The following is a 21,447-nucleotide window of genomic DNA, read 5'->3' as shown; positions in this document are numbered from 1 at the left end:
TGCAGCCAATGAGAGGCCACAGTGGAAACACTTTAAACGTAGAGGCGTTTGCATAAGAAAAGCAACACAGTTGATTTTGGTAAGTTTATATTGGTGCAATAATAAAACTCCAGTGTAGAAAACGAAAAAGTATCGATTGGATCCAACGCACACGCACATTTTAGGAAGTCCATGCTGTTTGCACCGCATGTTTATGACAAGATTAATTCCAGGGAATCAACTTCAACAATACTGTCATGTAAAAGTGTGGACTAATAGTCCTCCTGGTGAGAGGACACTTTTAAGCAGTTTGGTTTGAGCAATACAATAGAGACACTATACACAATATTCTTGCATTGTAAAAGAGAAAGGAATGCGTGTGTTGTGCCTCAACTAGAGCAGACTCAGTAATCTTTATCACTGCTGAGCCAATCTCTTACTACACATTCATTAGTATTTCGGCCACATAATACACAACAAAATATTCTCCCACCGAGAGTGTTAAAAAGACATAATGCAATATACAGGAATATTTCCTAAACATTTAAGCAATAAACTAAGGAACTTCTGTGCAGTTTAATACCATAAAATTCAGCTGTCATGGCTAATTTTGGCATAGTGAAATGCACATTAATATCTAATCACGTGAAAAAATTTCCCACTTGGTGTAAGGAATGTCTTCCAGTGGGCAGGAAGTGTTCTTGTAAACTTGGTCACAACCCCAGTACATTGGGGGACATCAACTGAGTGGTGCAAGGCAGCCAGTCTCAATTATTTTTACACTGCCACGAAAAACACGTTATACCAAGCTGATTCAGCCTCAAACTGGATGAAGTAAGGTGCCTTTTTCATACAACAAATTCATGCAAGCTGTGCCCACATTGTAAATTTTCCCATAGGCTACTCAGCGCTCTTACGACCTGAAAATTCCATTAGGCAAGCACTTTTCCCGATTGTGTCTTGCCTCTACAGGCCTAATGCTTAGGGAAGCAGCAATGGAACACCACAAACAAGTTGCTGCTCTGCATAAAATCTGATGATCTGAATCCGGCTTTGCAGCCCCGGTGTACGAGTCGGTGAAGGAACATTTCAGGGTGGTTCGTAACAGGCATGCTTGGAAGAGCAGGGTTTCTCCCGCAGCCACAACTGCTCAGTTGGTCGGCGTGAACTCGGTGGGCAGCGGCGAGTAGGCGACAGTGTTCTTCGGCACCCGGCGTTTTCGCAGGAGACAGTAGGCTGTGCAGCTGAACACCGCAATGGCCAGTATGGCGCTCTGCCCAATCACCAGGGCCAAAGCTGGGAAAGGAGAGAAGGGGAAAGAGAGAAAAAAAAGCGAGGAAACATTTACTGGAGCAAAATACGCCGATGAATGCAGAAAAAGACCAACTGTAATTGAGAAATAGGGTTGGTGTTCTGCGGTTAGCTACGTGGCCTGGCAGAGCAAGCCAAGTACAAGAAGGCTAGCATAACGTCACCTGCATTCATCCCCCCGCTCTCCACACACACACAGACACACACATTTCCCAACCCTAATCTTTACACCTGAAGCTCGGTCGGAGCACTGACGACGAGATCAATGCCACAGACTGTGGGATGCAACGTTGTACCAAGTGTACAGAATCACCCGTCATCCCAAGGTGCACAAACAGCCCCACTGCATTCCTTCCCCGCACTTTTATGTCACAGGATGTGCAATTAACTGGACAGCGCAGCAGAGCGTTCTTCACTGTGGCTCTAATTGTCGATTGGGTGATACTGGCAAACGTCAGTCTTCGAGCATGCCAGCAATAATGCAGCGGGCAGCTGAAGACTGACTCTCAACCAAGAGCAGCTGTATGGCCAGTGCGAGACAAGCCCACAAGAAGGGCGCCAACACGAAGACAATGCTTAGGCATGTGGCTCAAATGTCTAGCCTGAATGCATTGTGGGGTAATACCTCTGTGTTCTGTGAGTGTGGCGTCATTCTTGTTTGCTGTCAAGAAATCCTGACCACGTGGCTCCCATTCTGAAAGTAGGCAGACATTCAGGTTATGCTTTACGGTGAGACTCCGTTTTTGTTGCTCGCTGAACCTCACTGGTCTTTGATTGCTCTCACTGAAAAAATCATGGGCATGACTACAGAGGAAATGTATGGCAAATACTGGGCCCTTCCTACATCTGAGGTAGACAAACAGCTTGAACAGACTGACAAACAGACGAAACACAGCACACTGTCAAACATTGTCTTGAAACTGGTTACAGTTGTGGTTAGGCTTTTTTTGGTTGAAACTGAAAAATATCAACAAAGCATGCAGCATTAATTTTTTTACACTTGGTTTTCGCAAAATGAGGATTGTGTTTAGCAGTTCTGTCAGGCATGGCTATCCTGCTATTGAGTCAATATGAAGTAAACAGAGGATCGACTGCCTTCTCGTGCCAACGTTAAGCACAGGAGAAATGTCACACAGTCTATGCTCATTACAGCAGATCCACCAACAACGGACTTCCGCTTACAACAGACCATTTCTGTTGGTTTGTCTGGTCCCCGTGCATTTTAAATGGAGTCCACTCCGCTCATAACCGACCCGGCTAGAGCAGATAATCAGAGCTACAACAGACTAAATTTTAGGCGAAAATTGTTTCGACTAACTGTTTACAGCGGACCCGCACCTGATATGCTTTTTCTTTGTTTAGTTTGGCAAGAAAACTTATGTCTGGCAACACTGTTGGCAGCCGGGTTGTTGGCGCAGCCAAACCAAGCCACTGCCAGAGGCCTTGTCTTTCTTTTTTTCTTTTTTTTTTTGTGCGGCCAGCGGCATGAGCTGCACGGTAACTGATTTCTCTGTCGGATAAATTAAGCGTAATTAACGGTGTCGAACATGGGGAAAAACAGGCCGATAACGCCAGAAGTACAAGCCTGTCTAAGCAGACAGTCCGCTTGACCGTCAAGAACAAGGCTGCTGCCAATAAACGCGGCCCCGGTGAGATTAAACAACAGCGCTATCGAATACGCAAAGTGGTACACCTGCAGTCAGGTCTGCCCTCGTCACAGTTTTTTTTATGTAATAAAGAACTTAGGTTCAGTGAAGTTCGGTCTTTATTATTCCCACTCATGCATCATTCCCATTCCGTTCAGTGAAAAAGGTAAGAAATGCCTCAAGTTTTTTCTCCTTCTTTTTTTATAAAATTATTCTTGCGTGTCCTACTCAATGAATTCAATGAATACACATGTTACTCACTATAACTGCTTCATTGTCACAATACCAAGCTCATTAGCCCTGTAGTGTGACTGTTACCAGGCCATCACACCTACTGCATGTGCGTTGTTGCCACTGAAGCACTATCTAAGCATCAAGTAACCCAGACTATCACAATTCCCACTGCTAAAAATGTAGACCGACCCCGCAGCATACAATGCTGAATTTTGAGTGTGTCATGTGCCCTGCCAAACGTGCCCGAGGCTGTTCAGTTCGGCTCCTACATGTCAAGATGACAGCAATTAGTTGCACCCTATTTAGGAGAAGAAAAAAAAAAGTTTTTAAAAGAAAATCAAGGGATTTGGCTGGAGGGGGACCTTAAAGGAGCCATGAAGAGAAAATGCAAGTTGGTTTTATTCGAAAGATTTTGTGTTTTATAGTGCCCCCAGCGCTTGTCCGGATACAAACGGTGCTTTATTCACTGAGAAATTAAACAATTTAGGTTAAAATTTTGATTTTCCCGCTCAATCGTGCGTTTTCGTGGTTCCAAATGACATCACAGGAACCGACCGCTCTGCAGCCTAGAGTACCTTCATTCACGCATCCGCCATACAGGGTAGAGACACATATACGCTGGCGCCGCCATTTTCGGTTGCTCGCTCGCCGCCGAAGCGTCATTGTGTCAAAACCGCGCTAAAATTATCGCCGCAACGCGGTTTACTGAAGAAGTTTGAATCATATTGTCTGTTTCGCGTTGCTAGGTCTCGTGGGAAACGAAAAGAATAACGCGTTGAGCCCGTTGGCCCAATTGCGGCGGCACGGGACCGTTCAAAGGTTGTCTCCACCCTGTACAGCGGTGTTGGTTTGTTCCCGCGTTTCTTTACGTTCCGTAACCTAGATGGCGCCACCATACCGTGGCAAGCGTTTGGTTTGTTTTTGCCCGCATTTAAACCTGGCTTGTTTTTGTTCTGGGAGAAAATATTCGTTCCCTGAAACAGTGCTCGCTCGACAAATGGGGTCACGTAAGACACCGTTGCTTGCGTCAATCGGCCAGTGTCGTCTGAGACAACCCCAAGCCCCGTAGTGCTGTGCAGCTAAACCAAGCATGCTGTGCGCAGTACGAACAGCAGAACGCATCAGTACTTCTATGTTTACATGTGCTTTCGTAACTTCCACTGTTTGTCCCATCATTCTTATTGCTTTGTAAAGAATGTGCCCTAAATTTAAGCGCAAATCGCTCGTTCGTCTAGTTTGTAAGCTCTACCTAATTTTCGTCTGCTTCTGCCAGCCTCCACCAATCGCAGAGCTTAGCTCATGTGACATCATAGGTTCTGTTGCGGGAAATGAGCTGGTGGGTCGCATGACCATTCCCGTTTTTCCTAATTATGCAGCTTATTTGAGCGAAGTTTACGTTAAAAGTGGTGTCAGTATGATTCTAACAAGACAATCTTTTGAATGAACCAAACTTGTGTTTTCTCTTCATGGCTCCTTTAAGTTACTTTGCTGGAGCCTTTTGTTACTAGCACAGAAATTAATGCATTGAAGTTACTGAACCGAAACAGCTGTGGCAACTATCGCTCCATCTAAACATCGCTAAGCTTATTCATAAACAAATGAGAAGGACAGTATGTACATTGCAGAAAGCTCCCTCAGATATTCCCTGCAAGAAATCCTCCAGTGGGTTTCCTTGATTTATTGGTACTTCACAGAAGCTGGCACATGCATACTCTGTGGGTAATCAATCAGTGACCCTGCTTGATTTACCAGACCCAAACGGACACTCAGTAGACTGAGACTCTTCTTTGCGAATTGAAGACCCCGTAGGAATGCACGAGGAAAACAAACGCCGAGTTGATAAGCGAGGCGGCCAGCTTCCCACACTGGCCGAGTGTAGGAGCAGGAGCGTACCTCCGTCAGACAGGAAGAAGGAGTGCTCCAGGCCGCACTCTCTGCGCCAGTCATCCGGGGTGTTCACCCTGGCCAGGCTCAGGAATGTGTCCAAGGCGCAGAACTCCCCACCGCAGCCTGGGAAGTGCACCGGCTGGGGATCCAGCTGGAATGCGTTGAGCGTGAGTCCCCGCACCGAGAAGTTGCCCGTGCCGTTGCTCCACAGCTCGAGGACCAGCGCAGAGCAGTAGGGCGGGGCCTTGCCGTCAAACACCTCCAGGGCGTCTAGCAGAGCCGACACCTCCGTGTCGTGCTGCAGCGGGGCGGTGGATCGGCTTTAACCACTCTTTTCAACATGCACAGAATGTTTAACGCGTTATGTCACTCTGGACCAACATTTGACATCATCAGCATTGTTATCATCATGCAAGAGCTAACGGTAATCTCTTTGCAGTGGGGTGGACACTCTCACACTAACTTGCTTGCAAAGAGTGAGTGAGTAAAATGTGAATCGAAGCCGACAAAAAGAAAGGCTGGTAGCCTCTTCGCAGTCCAGAAAGCTGCAAATTGTCGCTGTTGCTTGGGCCCATGTGATCTGGTGTTTTTGACCTTCAGGCCACAAGCTGGTCAACTCGCACTGGGGCTGGGGAAGGGAACAGCCTGGGTGATGGGGGGCACTCACACATGAGGTGGTGGGCAGTACGAAGCGTTGAGGGGTACTGAATGTTAGGGATGTGGTACTGAAAGGGGGTATACAAGTAAATGCATGTTTGAAGTCTGCGCAAAAGGCAGCTGTCATGGGCCTCAAGAGATGAGTGCGCTGGAGGACAGTGGAGGTGGCTGTGCCGGTAGAGATAAAGAATTTAAGTATGGGAAGGATGAATGAGTTGGGTGCGTTAGCAAGGAATTTTTACCCAGTAAATGTAGACAAGGTTTTTTCAATTACACGGCCAAAGGGTGTCAAAATTAATACAGAATGTAGTAATTTCCATTACAATGTCATTGGACCCGAAGGTTTTTTTTAAAAAGAAAATGCGCCAAACTAGCAAGCTGCAGTATCTGTGTACACGTCTCGTCGTCTTGTTGCCGACTAAGCTACGCCCACACGTGGAAACTGGGAGACTGACAGTGGTTTGTATTCAGCATCTGGGGAGGGGGAGGGCACCTTTTGGAGGCGGCACATGAAACAAGAGTTGAGGGGGAGGCAGTGAGAGAGATGACGCCATAGCCGCGCGTGCTGCCCTCCTCCTCACCCTTTGAAAAACACTCCTCTCCATTTCGTTTCTGCCGACGCTGCTGTGTTCGGGACGCCGCCCCGAATTCAGCATCTGGGGAGGGGGAGGGCACCTTTTGGAGGCGGCACATGAAACAAGAGTTGAGGGGGAGGCAGTGAGAGAGATGACGCCATAGCCGCGCGTGCTGCCCTCCTCCTCACCCTTTGAAAAACACTCCTCTCCATTTCGTTTCTGCCGACGCTGCTGTGTTCGGGACGCCGCCCCGATGAATCCCAGGTAACGGCTGGCAGAGTCCCTGGATTCACTCTTTGTAGGGCAGTGTGTGTGAATTCAAGTGACGCCGCATGGGTAATCATTGTGGGTGTTGTTTACTGCTTTGCAGTCCAACCACCTTCACAGCGTAGATTGGAGCCAATTTTTTTCATATCTCTAGAGCAGTAACATGGCTGCTGGAATCAGCATGTGTACATCAGTAGTGACTGGAAAACGCAATAGCACTTATAAAGAACTGTAACGTCGGGGCATTTAGTCTGCCCAATGTTTGTAACCTGATGCCCTCAACACTTAGCCTCTTTTTTCAACCCTGCTCCCCTCTTAGCAGCAGTTTATACAGCCGTTTACACCCAGAGAGAAGGTGAGAATAAGGTGCCTCTGATTTTTTTTTTTAGGCCTACGTTATTTAAGCAGGATGCCTCTCCCTCCCCGCCTCCTCCAAAGTATCTGCATGTACTCCACTCATGCCCATGAACACTATTCAACTTGAGTGCAACCACTGCACTATTCCCAAGGTTCCATGCACACCATCAAACCTAAGCATTTCTTGACAAGAGTATGGTGGTGCCACATGTTGAACTGTGTGGCCAGTGACAGCACCTTACTCTTCATTCTCCCACTTTTCTGTCTGCTTGTACATGTTCTTCCTCACATTCTCTCCCATGCAGTGGATGAACCTAATTCACTCTTGCGCAGTTTGTGACAGGGCAGTGAACTGAACTGGAACTGAACTGACAACCAGAACTGATCGTTGTTTTTCTTTGAACCCAAGGTGAACCAGAACCACAGACAATAAAAATTACCATCCTGAAATAGTTAAACGAAGCGGTTCGGAAAATCAATTTGGTCATTGGTCACCTTCAAGCCTGGTCTTAGGTTTGTCGGAGTGTGCAAATGAGAACGCAGAGTGGTGAAGAGCGTTCAGTTTCAACCTCACGAATAGTCAATGCTTTCTGGTTTTAAGGTCCTAGAGCGAGCACTCCCAAGCTGCAATCTTCCTACTGTGAAGGAAGATTTCACCTGCTTGACTCAGAAAGAACAGCATACAAGGGCACCGCTTAGCAATAACGAAAGCCACCCATTTAAACTTAACGTGATACGTGAACACTCAAATACCGCCTAGGTCGCTGAAAATACGAGCTGGATGTCGATTCCAAGCAATGAACTAGCACCTACCGTGGAGTACATGAAGACTTTGTAGTGTGACTTGTTTTGCGCAGCCGTCTCCAAGTGGGCCGTCATGTTGGCCAGCAGCAGCCCTGCGGCGAGTGATAGCACATCCCAAAAAAAGAAAACTTAATGTAGCACAAAAGTTTTTTCGGTCCCAGAAGGTGAACCTGACCTGCTGCCTTCGCAACACTCAACACGTGAATCGGAAGATGAAGCTCACCTCCTCGCAGCCGCTTGAGAAGTGGTGTCTTGGTGCGGAAGACAAAGCTCTGGTCGCTCTGGTACTCCATCTCCTTCCACAGGGCTTTGCCCCAGTCTGGTGTGGAGTAGTTGTGGTATTTCTGCGGCAGCAGTGACAGCCCATCCGTTAATACCTCAACAAGGTGGAGAAGGTTAAATAGAAAAAAAAAAAAGAAAACAGAGAAGGGCGCATGACGCTGCACAGCGTAAAACTAGTGTGAACAGTGGAGCCCAGTAAAATGCCGTGTGCGCAGCTGCACATCTGGAAATAAGCTTGAATAGCTTGGCGCGTACCTTGATAACGAACAAACATATGCGTTTTGAAGGTAAAAGAGTAAAGCAACACAGTTAAAATTTTTGAATGATACACGAGCAAAAGTAAAGAGAGTAAAACTTCTCACAAGAGACGCTCTTGTTTATAACTGTCATCTCAATCACAAGTGCACCAAGCATTCTATACACGTGCGTTCTTCTTGTCCTTCGTCTTTGATTGCGCTACTATTTATTCCTCCGATACGCTGCACCAACTAGCCCTATAATGCGCATTATTATTCCAAGCAATAACTTTCAGGGCATGAAAAAGCATGCTAAATTCAGTGGATCAAAATACAGTGACACCTGAGAAGTTTTTAACTGTATTTTGCCATTAAAAAATGTTTCTACAGTGTGGTTACTGTGTAAATTTATGTCGGTGCTGAGCAACTAAAGTTCAAATTTCCTCCAACCTTAAAAATTCTACACTACGCTTTAAAGGAGCCATGAAGAGAAAACACAAGTTTGGTTCATTCAAAAGATTGTCTCGTTAGAATCATACTGACACCACTTTTAACGTAAACTTCGCTCAAATAAGCTACATAATTAGGAAAAACGGGAATGGTCATGCGACCCACCAGCTCATTTCCCGCAACAGAACCTATGATGTCACATGAGCTAAGCTCTGCGATTGGCGGAGGCTAGCAGAAGCAGACGCAAATTAGGTAGAGCTTACAAACTAGACGAACGAGCGATTTGCGCTTAAATTTAGGGCACATTCTTTACGAAGCAATAAGAATGATGGGACAAACAGTGGAAGTTACGAAAGCACATGTAAACATAGAAGTACTGATGTGTTCTGCTGTTTGTACTGCGCACAGCATGCTTGGTTTAGCTGCACAGCACTACAAGACTTGGGGTTGTCTCAGACGACAATGGCCGATTGACGCAAGCAACGGTGTCTTACGTGACCCCATTTGTCGAGCGAGCACTGTTTCAGGGAACGAATATTTTCTCCCAGAACAAAAACAAGCCAGGTTTAAATGCGGGCAAAAACAAACCAAACGCTTGCCACGGTATGGTGGCGCCATCTAGGTTATGGAACGTAAAGAAACGTGGGAACAAACCAACACCGCTGTACAGGGTGGAGACAACCTTTGAACAGTCCCGTGCCGCCGCAATTGGGCCAACGGGCTCAACGAGTTATTCTTTTCGTTTCCCACGAGACCTAGCAACGCGAAACAGACAATATGATTCAAACTTCTTCAGTAAACCGCGTTGCGGCGATAATTTTAGCGCGGTTTTGACACAATGACTTGCTTCGGCGGCGAGCGAGCAACCGAAAATGGCGGCGCCAGCGTATACGTGTCTCTACCCTGTACGGCGGATGCGTGAATGAAGGTATTCTAGGCTGCAGAGCAGTCGGTTCCTGTGATGTCATTTGGGACCACGAAAACGCACGATTGAGCGGGAAAAATCAAAATTTTAACCTAAATTGTTTCATTTCTCAGTGAATAAAGCACCGTTTGAATCCGGACAAGCGCTGGGGGCACTATAAAACACGAAATCTTTCGAATAAAACCAACTTGCATTTTCTCTTCATGGCTCCTTTAATGAGGCAAGAAGGTGGCTCACCCAAATTAAACCCTCGAAGAGGACATTTCTTACCAAAACTGACTGTTTACTTGGTCACACTAGTTATAGTACTTGGGGCGGAATTGTGAGTTGTGTCCGTTTCAAAGATGCGCATTTTGTGTTTGTTTCAATCGTGGTGGGGTTGCACTCGTAAGGCCTCTGACCAATGACATGCACAGAAACCAATGCCCCTCCTTGCTTGTTCTGTGTCACATCGGGTCCACTGCTTTCAGTCAATCAGGGCTTGCTTGAAAAGGACACTTTTACATGGACATGACATGGACAGAACTGAGAACTCCGCCCCTGATGAGTAATTATTTCATTGTTAGCTATGTACTGAGTACCCAAGTTTGTGGCAACCAGGCTTCACTGTATTGTTAATTTTCAAAAGAATAGTGCCTGTGTAGCACCAGAAACTGATTTAATGAAAGCTTTCTTTAGCTTATTTATTATGCCAACTAGAACAACGAGCTTGCAATACTAATTTTTTTGTTGATGTTCTACTTCTGCATAGGTACTCAGATAAAAATTGGTGCAGCTTGCACCAGTGGTGCAAGGCTGGAGAAATAGCAGAGCTGGTGGCCCCTCTCCCTTTGTCGGAGACCCGGCTGTTGCATCACCATCAGCAGCAGCAGCCCACTAGGCCCACTACATGACCAAGGCCTCTCCCATCAACGTCCAACCGCCCCTATCCCGCGCTGCTCGAGACCATTGCTTGCCTCCGAATTTTCTCATTTCATCCCTCCATCGAGTAATTGGCCTTCCTCTTTTTCTAGACCCATCTCTTGGGAGTCCACTCTGCCACCCTGGTAGTTCACCGATTCTCATTTCACCTAATTACGTGGCCAGCCGAAGTCCATTCCTTTCTCTTTATTTGAACTATGATATCTTCTACTCTAGCCTGTTCTCTGATCCAAGAAGCTTGTTTCCTGTCTCTAAGTGTTACTCTGATCATTATCCGTTCCATGGCGCTTTGAGCCGACCTAAGTTTGCTTTCAAGTTGTTTAGTAAGGCGTCAAATTTTTGCTCCGTATGTCATCACCTCACATTTAATTCTGAACTTGCTGCTGGAAGTTCCCCATAACTGGGAGGCCCGGATAATTTTGCCTGCAGGCTTTCACACTCTACCAAAGTGGACCGCGTTAGCAAACGCTAGAACCCGCAGCCAAGTCCAAAGGCAATGCCTGCGCTACAAACCTTTGGCAAAGGAAATGCTGTGCGCCTGGAAGGCAATGATAATCAATCACATAGGCGCCAGTTTCATAACGAGAGGGACCCAGGTTCGATTATAACCAAGGGAAGCATTTTATTTTTCCAATTGGCATTACATGTTATTGTTACCCACCGCTGTTAACCCGCACCCCTTGGACCTTTAGAGTGGCCCAGTGGTTAGGTTGCCAATTTCATGGTGTAAAGGTTCCGGGTTCAATTCCCGGGAGCTCCCTAATTGCATTTTTTTCTTGAGGCTTTGGGGTTTTTGGATACGATGTATGGAATTGAGTCGGCCTAAACAGATCAGCTGTTAAAATAGGGTTTAGTGTCTATTTATGTTTGCCTCTTACAAACCCTCAATTTCTTTTTTTTTGTTCCTCTGTTGCCCTCTTTCACCTGTCAAGTACCTCCGACATCTTTGAACTAAGGTTTACCAAACTCACAATTACCTAACTTTCTCTTCTAACCCCCCTTGCACATGACAAATTTTACTGCTTTGAAAACACTCTGAATCCTTTCATTGTTACAATGTGAAGTAGTGCCTTACAAGCAATTGTTCAATTAACCGTGGACAAAGCCCGGCTGAAACAGCAAAATGTCTTCAATGATGTTCTTACCTGAATCAGAAGGGCATCAAACACATAGGCAGCGTCAGTCCAGTCTGCAATGATGCTGCCAGTCTTTTCCGTCAAGGTCACGTACAATTTCTGAAAAGCCAATGAAGAAATAAATGACCCTGCTTCAGACATTCACAAGAATATTTCACAAACAGAAAAAAAAAAAAAAAGTGTACAATGTATAATACATGTCAAACTGCACGAGAACTGTGTCAGGTATGCCACATAACATGGAAATTATCGTAATTTGTTTTCGTTTCTCCACTGTGGAGGGGGAAAAAAACCTGCACATTGTGGCACAAAAATGCGCTCGTAATTTGTTCTTGTTTCTGCACTGTGGAGGGGGGAAAAGACCTGCGCAATGTGGCACAAAAATGCGCAATTGTTGCTCTTTCTTTTTGCTGTCATTTGGCTCCCACTCCCACCTCAAAAACACGGAATGAAACAAGGTCCAGGTTGTTCTGAGGCCTGGGCTCTTATCAAAACCTTGAGGGGTGCCTATTCAGACACCCTGACCAACTTGCATGCACTAGTGAGGTTATGCATACAAAGCAACGAAAAAGAGGGCTTCCATTCATGACTAGCAATTAGAGATTGATCACTTTAGCTTTAACAAAAAAGGATCACTAAACGTTCACTTGTGTCAAAACTATGAACTGACCCAAAGGGACTCTGAAGGCAACTAGCAAGTAGGGCTCAGACGAAAGTCCAACTGGCCCGAAGCCCTCTTAGCGTTTATTCGGTGGCGAAAGATGTGCTTTAAAGGGGTCCTGAAAAGTGTTTCGAGCACACTAAATGAACAAGCGCAGTTGGTAGGTTGGGTGCTCAACGTCATCTGTGCCAAGTATAACATTTTTACATGCAGCAAAAAGCTCACACCTTCATTGCAAAGTTTGTCGCCCCTTTCCCACCCTTTCCTGTGTGTTTTTAGACACCAGCATTCCGGCGCATGTACATCACAGATTCTCCCATGTGTGTCACGATGCAGATATTCTGCTAGAGGACGGCTTTTTTTCTCACATTTCTGGTGAAGAGAAGCGTCATCTGCTCAGCATCGGCAGGCCACAGCGGCGCCTTTGGTTAAGTAGTGCTTCCTATAGCACGCTTCCACGCTGTTGTGTTCGTTTATATTTACCTTTTTTACTCTACCACCACGCGTCTCGTTAAGGCGCCCTCACACTAGGCTGACACAAAACAACGGCGACGCCGACTTCAGAGTTTGCAGACCGCTTTGCCACACGACGCCGATGGCGACACAAACATGTCGGCCATTCAAAAGTCCGTGTAGTGTGACTGGCTCGCCGACTGAAGACACCAACAAAACCGGTTGGCTGGGTGGTTGGCCGATGGGCCATCGGCAACAAACTTTGACTCGATAACATTTGTGCCGTAATGAATGCGGCTTTGTTTTGGTAGTTTCTAGAGTGTAATAAACTTATTAAGTGCCATAAAGTCTTTACAACTCAACACTAGCGCTAATGCAATCCATATGGTTTGGTTATGGTGCTTCGATCAAGTGCTTCAGCGACTTTGCCTCCCCGGATCTGCAAACTGCATATGCAAGTGCAGCCAGCATGCTTGCACGGAAGGTAATTTAGTAGGGATGGGCGAATATAGATTTTGAGGTTCGACGCGAATTCGATGCGAATAGTGATTTGGTCGAATAATTTCGAATCGAATAGTTCGAATAGTACACATTGCAAATCACAAAGACAAATGAGCAACTTGTGACCTGACTAATGTACACAATTTTTTCTGATAATTAGAACTCACGTAGGCACAGCATTGTGTAAAACTATTACCAGTTGAACATTTATTGCAAAATCTTACACACAGCTTTCCTTTGCTGTATTCACAAGTTTTCATGAAGAAATGCCTGTTGCGCCACATGCTCTAGGTGCAGCAGTTTCCGCAGGCTGCTCATTCACAAGTTTAAGCGCCGCTTAGAAACTCGCAGAGTTAAGCGCCGCCTAGAAGCTCCGCTAAAAAAAGAAGTATTGTAGCCACTAGTATCCTCGGCCGTAGCCAAGCAAAGCGCAAGTGGCTGGCCGCCATTTTGAATAGGCTCGCTTAGTGCGGCGTACTGCCGCGCTGTGCGAGCCTATTCAAAATGGCGGCATGCCTATTCAAAATGGCGTCCTGTACAAGTCTGCTGGCTTGGTGCCGCTATGTTCGGAGCGGTGTCGTTTCAGTGCCGCCTTTTTTTTTTTAACCTAAAGTGTGCTCGCGGCCGAGAGCTTCGTCGAACCTCTAGGCAAGGCAGCAACTCGGCAGTGCCGGCACTGATAATAGAAATGTCCGCGTCGGTGGGTCTTGAGCCAAGCCTGGGGTAACTCTCGTAAAGCTTGACCGAAAAGCTTGGCTTTTAGCCGCCTATTCGGGAGCATCGAATAGTTCGAAAATATCGAATACCTGCATTCGGATCGAACCGAATAACGAATAGAGAGCTATTCGATCGAATATTCGACAATACCGAATATTCGCCCATCCCTATAATTTAGGTAATAAGGAATCGATGTCAGCCAAATGTTTTTGCGTAGATCGTAAAAAAGTACGGCAAGCACTATTCCCGCAGTTCAAAATCACAAGTGCAGCTGGGAACACATTTGCGATCGCTTTTTCTGCCCGAAGCAGTGGTGATCAGCTACGGTGGGGGCTTCAGGGAACCTTACAGCGCAAGTGTTATTCAGAAAATGTTCACTTTACCAAGAAGGTTTTCCTTAAATCAGGTAGGAAACATATATGCAGCATGAAGGGTGGGCCTTCATTTAGTATACACGTTATTTCCCACGCTTCCATTCATTGTCTGGTGGCGCGGTGGTCTAAACTGTCGGTCGCACTCCACCAACATTGCAGGTTAAATTCCTGGCAGTTTATTTTTTTTTTTTCCTGGCCAGTTTTTTAGTGGAATGGTTTGTGTATCATATTCACGACTTCAAAACAAGACTGTTTGAACTATGAAACTTCCATTTCAAATGTCGATACAATGGAATCTCCTTAAACGGTACCTGAATAAGCTGTAGTTTCTTTTTATATATAGTTAAACAAGAAACCCCAGTGCCGTTTGCTGCGCCACCACGGCCGTGAATTATGCTAAATGCTGCATGAGCTCGGCTGCCGTAGGCACTTGGGAACGTTGTCAGGGTCACTAATAAAGGCCGCTTCCTCAGTAAAGGCAATCCCCACCGCGATCGCCGCATGATTGTGATCAGCCACAGCCTGCACATTCTCGTCAACCCTTACGAACTTGCATGCTGATGCGGCATCCGGAATGGCGCAAGGGAATGTTGACAGCTCTCGAAATCACTCTCTAGTTACCCAATGCCGTTGTCATCTGTGTCCGAACACCTCTCGTCTGGAGCCGCAAACGAACCCATTTTGCTGAATCAGCTGCAGGAACACGCACAAGACACGCTCCCGAACGGCTGGGCTGCGCTGCCTTTGCCTTACGTCAGCATGCTGCACAGTGTCGTGCTCAAACGTGCTCCGAGGGATTTCGAATTTCAAATGCCTCTGCATTCTTAAAAGCTGAAGAACAGAAGCTAGCTTTCTTCATTATATCCCTCGGATGATGTGGAATTATGCTCACAATTATTTACACCCCCAACCTCTGGCAGCGCAACGGATTTGCCCCCATCAAGGCAAAATCCTGCCGACGCCCATAGGACGGGCTGATGCTATAATTATGCTCGAAACTGAACTGGGGTGTCAGTTAACCCATCGTGACCATGACCACCATGTCCTTGAGTTGAATTTAGAATCACCGAGAAACACGTCTCTCGAAAAAGTAAGTAAACTCTGATCAGCATCTGCTGACCTAGGTCCCTAAATTGTAGACACTACACCCGCCCTGAGGTTGCAAAGTACAGCAGCAGCACTTACGTGGTACTTCTGCAGAAATTCCTGCCCCTCAGGAGAATCCTTGACACGCTGTTCTTCTGCATCGGCCTCAGGGCAAGTGGCATCTCCAGGCACCAGCATCTGCAGAGGGGCACGAAATTGAAGTGCTAATTTTTAGACACATAACCAGCTCACAACATTCCCATTAGCTAGCTTTTCTTGGCTGATACTACCTGTTTTGAGGTGGCCACTGTCTTGACTAACGAAACCCCTTTAAGAGGAACTGGTTTCTGGACACTAGCCTGCAACTTACAGGCCCAATGGAATTTCACGTGCACCAAAATGGTGTGAACAGTTTTTGCTTTCATGCAGTTTGCGGAGTATCCAACTTAGCAGTGCAACCAAGCAAAAAATTTTCCGATTTGTTTTTGTTTACTCCAACAAAGAAACCGACAGCTCTGACGAGCACGCACGATAACGATAACAACTCTTTGATTGCATTAGAAGTGCATTTTTATCACAGGGGCCCGTAGCAAGGAATAGACTGTACCGGTTTGATCAGTGTAGCGCAAATGTGTTATCAATACACCTTGAAATTTTACCGTTTGCCAGAAAGTATGATGTAGTGTTGAAACTGCTGAAGGTGCCCAAGGGGCAAATTAAGCCATCATTCTTTTCCTTCATCCAAGCAGCGCATGCCCATGAGTGTCTGTTTCCTTTGGAGCCCTTGATGGCACATACCATTGTGGGAGTATGGCCAACAAGATGAACAAGTACTACTCCATGAAATGGGTATATCCCTGACACTCACCTGCAAGGTTGTGCAGATAAAGAGGACTCCTCAAAGTTTAGGTGAAGGTATTGCAAGGTGAATGGCATCAAAAGGGGTTTATAACCCATGAGGGGAGACTGGTGAAATTATGTAATGGCAAACATGACATCACAACCAAAAGCAAAGTCACTACTGACATTGCAACCAAACAAAATGATGTCAATTCCAACTGCGATGGGTGCTGTGGATGAGCGCTGTGCAGAGAAAACTGAAAACTGCATGTGCTTTGCGGTTTGTTTCGTTGCTGCCAAGTTCTGGAAAACCTTCTCCAATTAGGGAAAAAACAACAGCTGGCCTCCTTTACCTATCTCTCTCAATAGGTTGCGGTGCAAACGGGAAATAGACATGATGATAAGGCACGGGAAGCATGCAAGGTCCAACATGTGACCTCCAACTATTAAATTCAAGGGAGTGCAGGAGGCTTTGCAAGCTCTCAGAATGCCTCTGCGAGCTCCCCCGTCCCCATGAGAGGAACAACGGGTAGAGAGAGACTTTTGGCACCCACCCCATCTTCCTGGACGGGGCGCGTGTGTATGGGCACTGGCTGCCAGCGAAAGGTCTTGTTCCAGGCCCATTCGTCTGAAGGCGGAGACAGGCCAGCCAGGTGGCACTGGGCGCTGGCCAAGCACCGGTCCTTGTCCGAGCTCCACACCTGCAGCTGAGGGCGGCCAGCAAGGACGGGGGCAGCGCATTCAGCCAAAACGTGCCACACAGGGTGGAACATTTCTAAGCAAACAGAGCATCGCCCATCACCACACAAAAGGTTATGAAGGTTACGAAATATCTTTCAGTTCAAGCAATAAGTTATCGAGCGTTGGGTGTGCCTTGGAAAGTTCTTGGGGCAGTAAGAGAACAGGGTGCGCAAAACAAAAGGAAGGTGAATTAGTGCACCCTTGCAATGTCGCTGTGTAAACTGAACAGCACTAAAATGCAATGCAGAATAGTAACTCTTTGCATAGTTACCTCATGAGGGTTCCCGGTAAGGAAGTGTGCATAACGTGACTTCAAATGGCTGCCCATGGTGTAATGCTGGTGGCATCCAAGCTGTTCAAAACGGAGAAAATTAGGCACTGCATCTTGGAGTTGTGTGTCATTGAAAAGTTCGTATCTTTTTACAATGCCTTATAGTACGTTACTAGCACTACATACTAATACAGTAGAATCTCGTTGATAATTTCCCGGTTCATACGATTTCCCAATTGCTATGCTCCAGTACGTTTCTTCCCAGATAGTACGTTTTTCCCTCGCGCTTTTTAAAAAAAAAACGTAACAATGAGGTTCTACTGTATATCAAGCAACAGAAAAAGCTAGGATGGTCAGCTGATAGTGCAATTTCATTTGGGAGTGGGAAAACATGATTAAAAATGAGAAGCCACCCAAATCTTTGGCGTCGTGCAATAACCGACTGGAGGGCTGAGCTGGGCAGAGAAATTGAAAAAAGTATTCCGGAATAATATAATGGTACAGGTGTTTCAAATGTAAAATACATAGTATTTGTTCGAATATAAGGCGAGTTTTTTTCCCAAAATCCGTAGTCTCAAAGTCATAGCCCGCCTTATATTCGAAGCTCAGAAACATACTTTTTTTTTTTTGCCTCTCCAAACTGCACCCTCGCCTTATAATCATGACCGCCTTATAATCGAATAAATATGGTATACTGAGACACATTTCTCTTTAATTTAGCAGGATATCTCAGAGGTACTTCTGTAAATACACTAAAAGGTATCCAAGAATACAAAATCAAGAATATGGATAACAAAATACTTTATTAAATATTTTTGGCAATGGGATCCTTTTGAGCTATATTCACCAATCCCGTGATGCAAGCAACTGGCTGCACACTGCAAGGCAAAGCAATTCTGCAATTTACCAACACAAGCAAATTTTCAACGAGTATATGCAGCAATTTTGATGAAGCAAAGTTTGCTAGTGATTCATTCATTAATTTATCAGCCTATTCATGTTCACTGAGGGGCAACGGCCCCTCCTGATATGCAAAGTTTCAGCTACATACTACATCAGGGTGGTCACATCCTGTTTTTTGTTTTCTGCAATTCGTGTTAGCTAAATCCCTGTTGAAAGTAATCCCTGTTAGCTAAAATTGGCTTCAAAAAGGTTATGTCAAAAACCTGATGCCACAAAAGTGATGTCTAAAACTTGACAATGAAAAGCAAATGCAAGAAGTGAGAGGTGCATTATTTGACTTCAGCAATACTACCCTATTCAAATGGTTGTCCTTTTAGGGGCGAAGCTTCTTAAGGGCTTTGGCTGCCGGCATCTCCTGTCATTGTCGTGGTATATCGTATCATGTAGTCATGGTACTAAAACACCGGGACACTTGTTTTCCAATGCCTTGCACTAGAACGTTTCATTGCCGTGGTCAAAAACGCGTATAAAAAAAAAACACCGGCACACTCGTTTCCCAATGCCCCGCGCTAGAACGCTTTGTGCTTCAAAGATATGAGACTTTTACAGCAGAGCTGTATACCTCTACCCCCCAAAAGTTTCTTCTCCGTCGGCAAGAACGCCATGGTGCCAAGAATGCATTTATACACTGCATGCTTCGCCGCTCCCCAGGTTTCACGTAAGCAGAGATGGCCTGTGATTTTTTTTTTTTTTTTTTTGAAGGCATTAGCTCTGTCTTGGCTCAAACCGCAAGGCTCATGAAAAATGTCTTTTTGCCACTGTGGGCCGCCGTAAATTCATGTTAAATACCCCCTTCAATGGTGCTGAATTGTGATAAAGAAGACAGAAAAATGAAAACCGAGTCGCATAAACCCTGCTCAAGGTCTAAAGGGACATGCGTGGTAAAAACTTGCGAGATCACCTCCGGCATTAATAGCGTTGAGGTATTTTTGTCTAACAGAGTATCACTATCACGATAGTCAATATACCATAGGAGCATTTAACTACTTTTTCGATGCCAGTACGATGATGGCCGCATGGTTGTGATGATAAAGGTGTCAAGATATCTGGTGTGCCATAGATTACCTTTATATTTAAAGACAACCACAGTGAACAAGAAGTTTGCATTCTTCCAACACCCCCCAAGCGAGATTGAGATAAATGCGATTATTAGCTCAGCTACTTCCCAATGCTCGGGGTCCTTGGCTACTGTGCAATCTTGACCCCGAGAACGTGTTTGTGGACGTCTGCCAAGGCCTGACAGACTGAGTTAGAGGAACGAAAACAAGCTCCAGTTGGAAGCTCCACTGTTCACATTGATGTCCGTCTATTCGCCAAAGCAAAATAAGCACAAGAAGGAAAAGCCAGTGCCTCCAAGCCACACAGCTGCCAACACGTCGGTCTATTGCCTTGACCAGCCAAAGAAACCAGCGTCCAAGCAAGCCATGCACCCTAATGACGCTGCACCATCATTCAATGCGCACCAACCATATCGCAAGCCTCCTCTCCTGAAGCACCACCACTCGGTCCAAACCACGATTACTACAGTGACATTCACAGCTGAAGCTTCAACAAGGACCGAGTTGAAAAGCAAAGAGGCGTCGGTTGAAAAGCAGTACAGAGAAAGCGAAGGCCTTTGGTGCAACAAAGGTGAAAACTAAAGGCACAGTGGCAGAAGTCTTGTCACAAACGATCTCCTCAAACAAAAAGTGCTAGGAAAAAAGCCACAGTAGCACACTGAGCCCGAGGAGTTCCTCAGTGCCATCCACCACGCAAGAATGCTCCAGGAGCCTCTTGCTGCCAGTGGGAAGTTGTTTGATCTTTTCATGGCCAGGTGCCCATGTGGTTTTCATTTGAGGGCAACCAACAAGCTCTTGCCTCGCACTGAGGCTCCCTTTCTCGTGCCGACAGACCCCAAATAGTTATTCACCCCCACAAAACTAGTAAACTCCAAAATCTTCCATTACTAAACAATAGCTCCCACCCTTTCACCCTATGTTGCCAAGACAAGTGTACGCAAATTTTACCCAGTACGACATCCAGAGCTGTGCTCTTGTTGCAATCAATAAGCTGACCTCTACCATACGACAGCAAGGTATGACTAAATTCCCAACAGCCCTTTAACAAATAGGTGCAGTGGAGTGAATACGACAGCAAGGTACGACCAAATTCCCAACAGCCCTCTAACAAATAGGTGCAGTGGAGTGAGGCACTGACCAGTGTCACCTCCGACGCAAAATGCCGAACATTCACCAAAGCAGCCACCATTACCCGTAAGGCTGTAGCTCTGGACTAGGGTGTTTGTACGTCCCATAAAACGTAAACTCTTGCACCGCCAATCACCTATCAGGAGGCAATATATTTATGGACTAATCATCACGCTATTTTCCGTAGATTTTGCAGGTGCGAATGTTGTAGCTCGAGAACAGTGAAAATGGTTTCGAAATAACAAAATAAATTATAAAACACTTTTTTTTTTTTTTTATTGACAAGTGGTAGCCATTTCTGGTGTTACATATGTGATACCTGCGGAATGACGTCATCAAGATGCGCAGAATTGTTTACCTTTGTCAACTGCCCCGGGCCTTCTTTCCATGCTGTGATCGGGACGGGGTCGTTCTTGAATGTTCTTATTGGGGTTCGGTCTCCATGCCTGTAGACCTACAGCAGGACAAGAAGTAGGGGCGTTTAGAATTTTGGAGCACCCCAATCCTGTCGGTACACATTCAAAATATGTTTGAACGGCCGTATGTCTCAATTTGTACAACGCTGACGGCGACTAAGTACGCAAGTAAAGGTCTACCGAGCGCGCTAGTCATGTCGCATTTAGTCGGTATGCTGTTGACGAAGAGAGAAACCGGTTGGAGCTTAGCCAAGTGTTGAAGGTCCGTCTCTAGTAGGTGGGATTAGTAGGAAACTAAACCTATCAATTTCACACGGCAGCACAGAAAAAAGAATACCGCCAAAGGTGAACTTACAATTTGAAGCAAAACAAGCGAACTTTCGTTGTTTTGTCCGGCGGCCAGCTGACGCGTCGCAGCTAAAACGAACGCGTGGACAAGCAGAAGAGCCAATTTCATCGCCGAAGTCCTACGGTTGGCCTCTGTATGTAAAGAGATATACGAACTGAACCGAGCACTGAAGCAGCAATAAAGATAAGGATCATATGAGGTTTCGGAGATTTGGTTATCGTG

General features: G+C 45.9%; 1 protein-coding gene across 2 annotated transcripts; it reads right to left on the bottom strand.

The window, feature by feature from the left end:
* Positions 1 to 70: 70 nt before the first annotated feature.
* On the bottom strand, positions 71 to 21,365 carry LOC144169965 (prostatic acid phosphatase-like). Of its 2 annotated transcripts, XM_077699437.1 has the most exons (11): positions 21,232 to 21,365; positions 20,819 to 20,914; positions 17,312 to 17,392; positions 16,854 to 17,006; positions 15,559 to 15,657; positions 11,677 to 11,766; positions 7,941 to 8,061; positions 7,727 to 7,809; positions 5,064 to 5,355; positions 1,916 to 1,984; positions 71 to 1,275 (listed from the first exon to the last, which is right to left on the bottom strand). In XM_077699437.1, the coding sequence occupies exons 1-11, from the start codon at positions 21,331 to 21,333 to the stop codon at positions 1,130 to 1,132; spliced, it is 1,332 nt and encodes a 443-aa protein (XP_077555563.1). In that variant the 5' UTR covers positions 21,334 to 21,365; the 3' UTR covers positions 71 to 1,129. The 2 variants fall into 2 exon arrangements, with proteins under 2 accessions (XP_077555563.1, XP_077555564.1); XM_077699438.1 differs by lacking the exon at positions 1,916 to 1,984.
* Positions 21,366 to 21,447: the final 82 nt, after the last annotated feature.

The sequence above is a fragment of the Haemaphysalis longicornis genome, unplaced genomic scaffold, assembly GCF_048455015.1.
Source record: "Haemaphysalis longicornis isolate Haplotype H1 unplaced genomic scaffold, Haemaphysalis longicornis Haplotype H1 scaffold_2, whole genome shotgun sequence".
Taxonomy (NCBI): domain Eukaryota; kingdom Metazoa; phylum Arthropoda; class Arachnida; order Ixodida; family Ixodidae; genus Haemaphysalis; species Haemaphysalis longicornis.
The sequence above is the reverse complement of the archived record's forward strand: the minus strand, read 5'-3'. Positions and strand labels throughout refer to the sequence as shown.

Bases quoted from the DNA above. Each gene is read 5' to 3' on its own strand.
- LOC144169965 (XM_077699437.1), bottom strand. From the start codon at position 21,333: ATGAAATTGGCTCTTCTGCTTGTCCACGCGTTCGTTTTAGCTGCGACG. The intron at 17,393-20,818 runs GTAAACAATTCT...CGTTTTGAACAG, and splicing joins GCCCGGGGCAGTTGACAAAG to CTTGGATGCCACCAGCATTA. The intron at 5,356-7,726 runs GTAGGTGCTAGT...GCCCCGCTGCAG, and splicing joins AAGTCTTCATGTACTCCACG to CACGACACGGAGGTGTCGGC.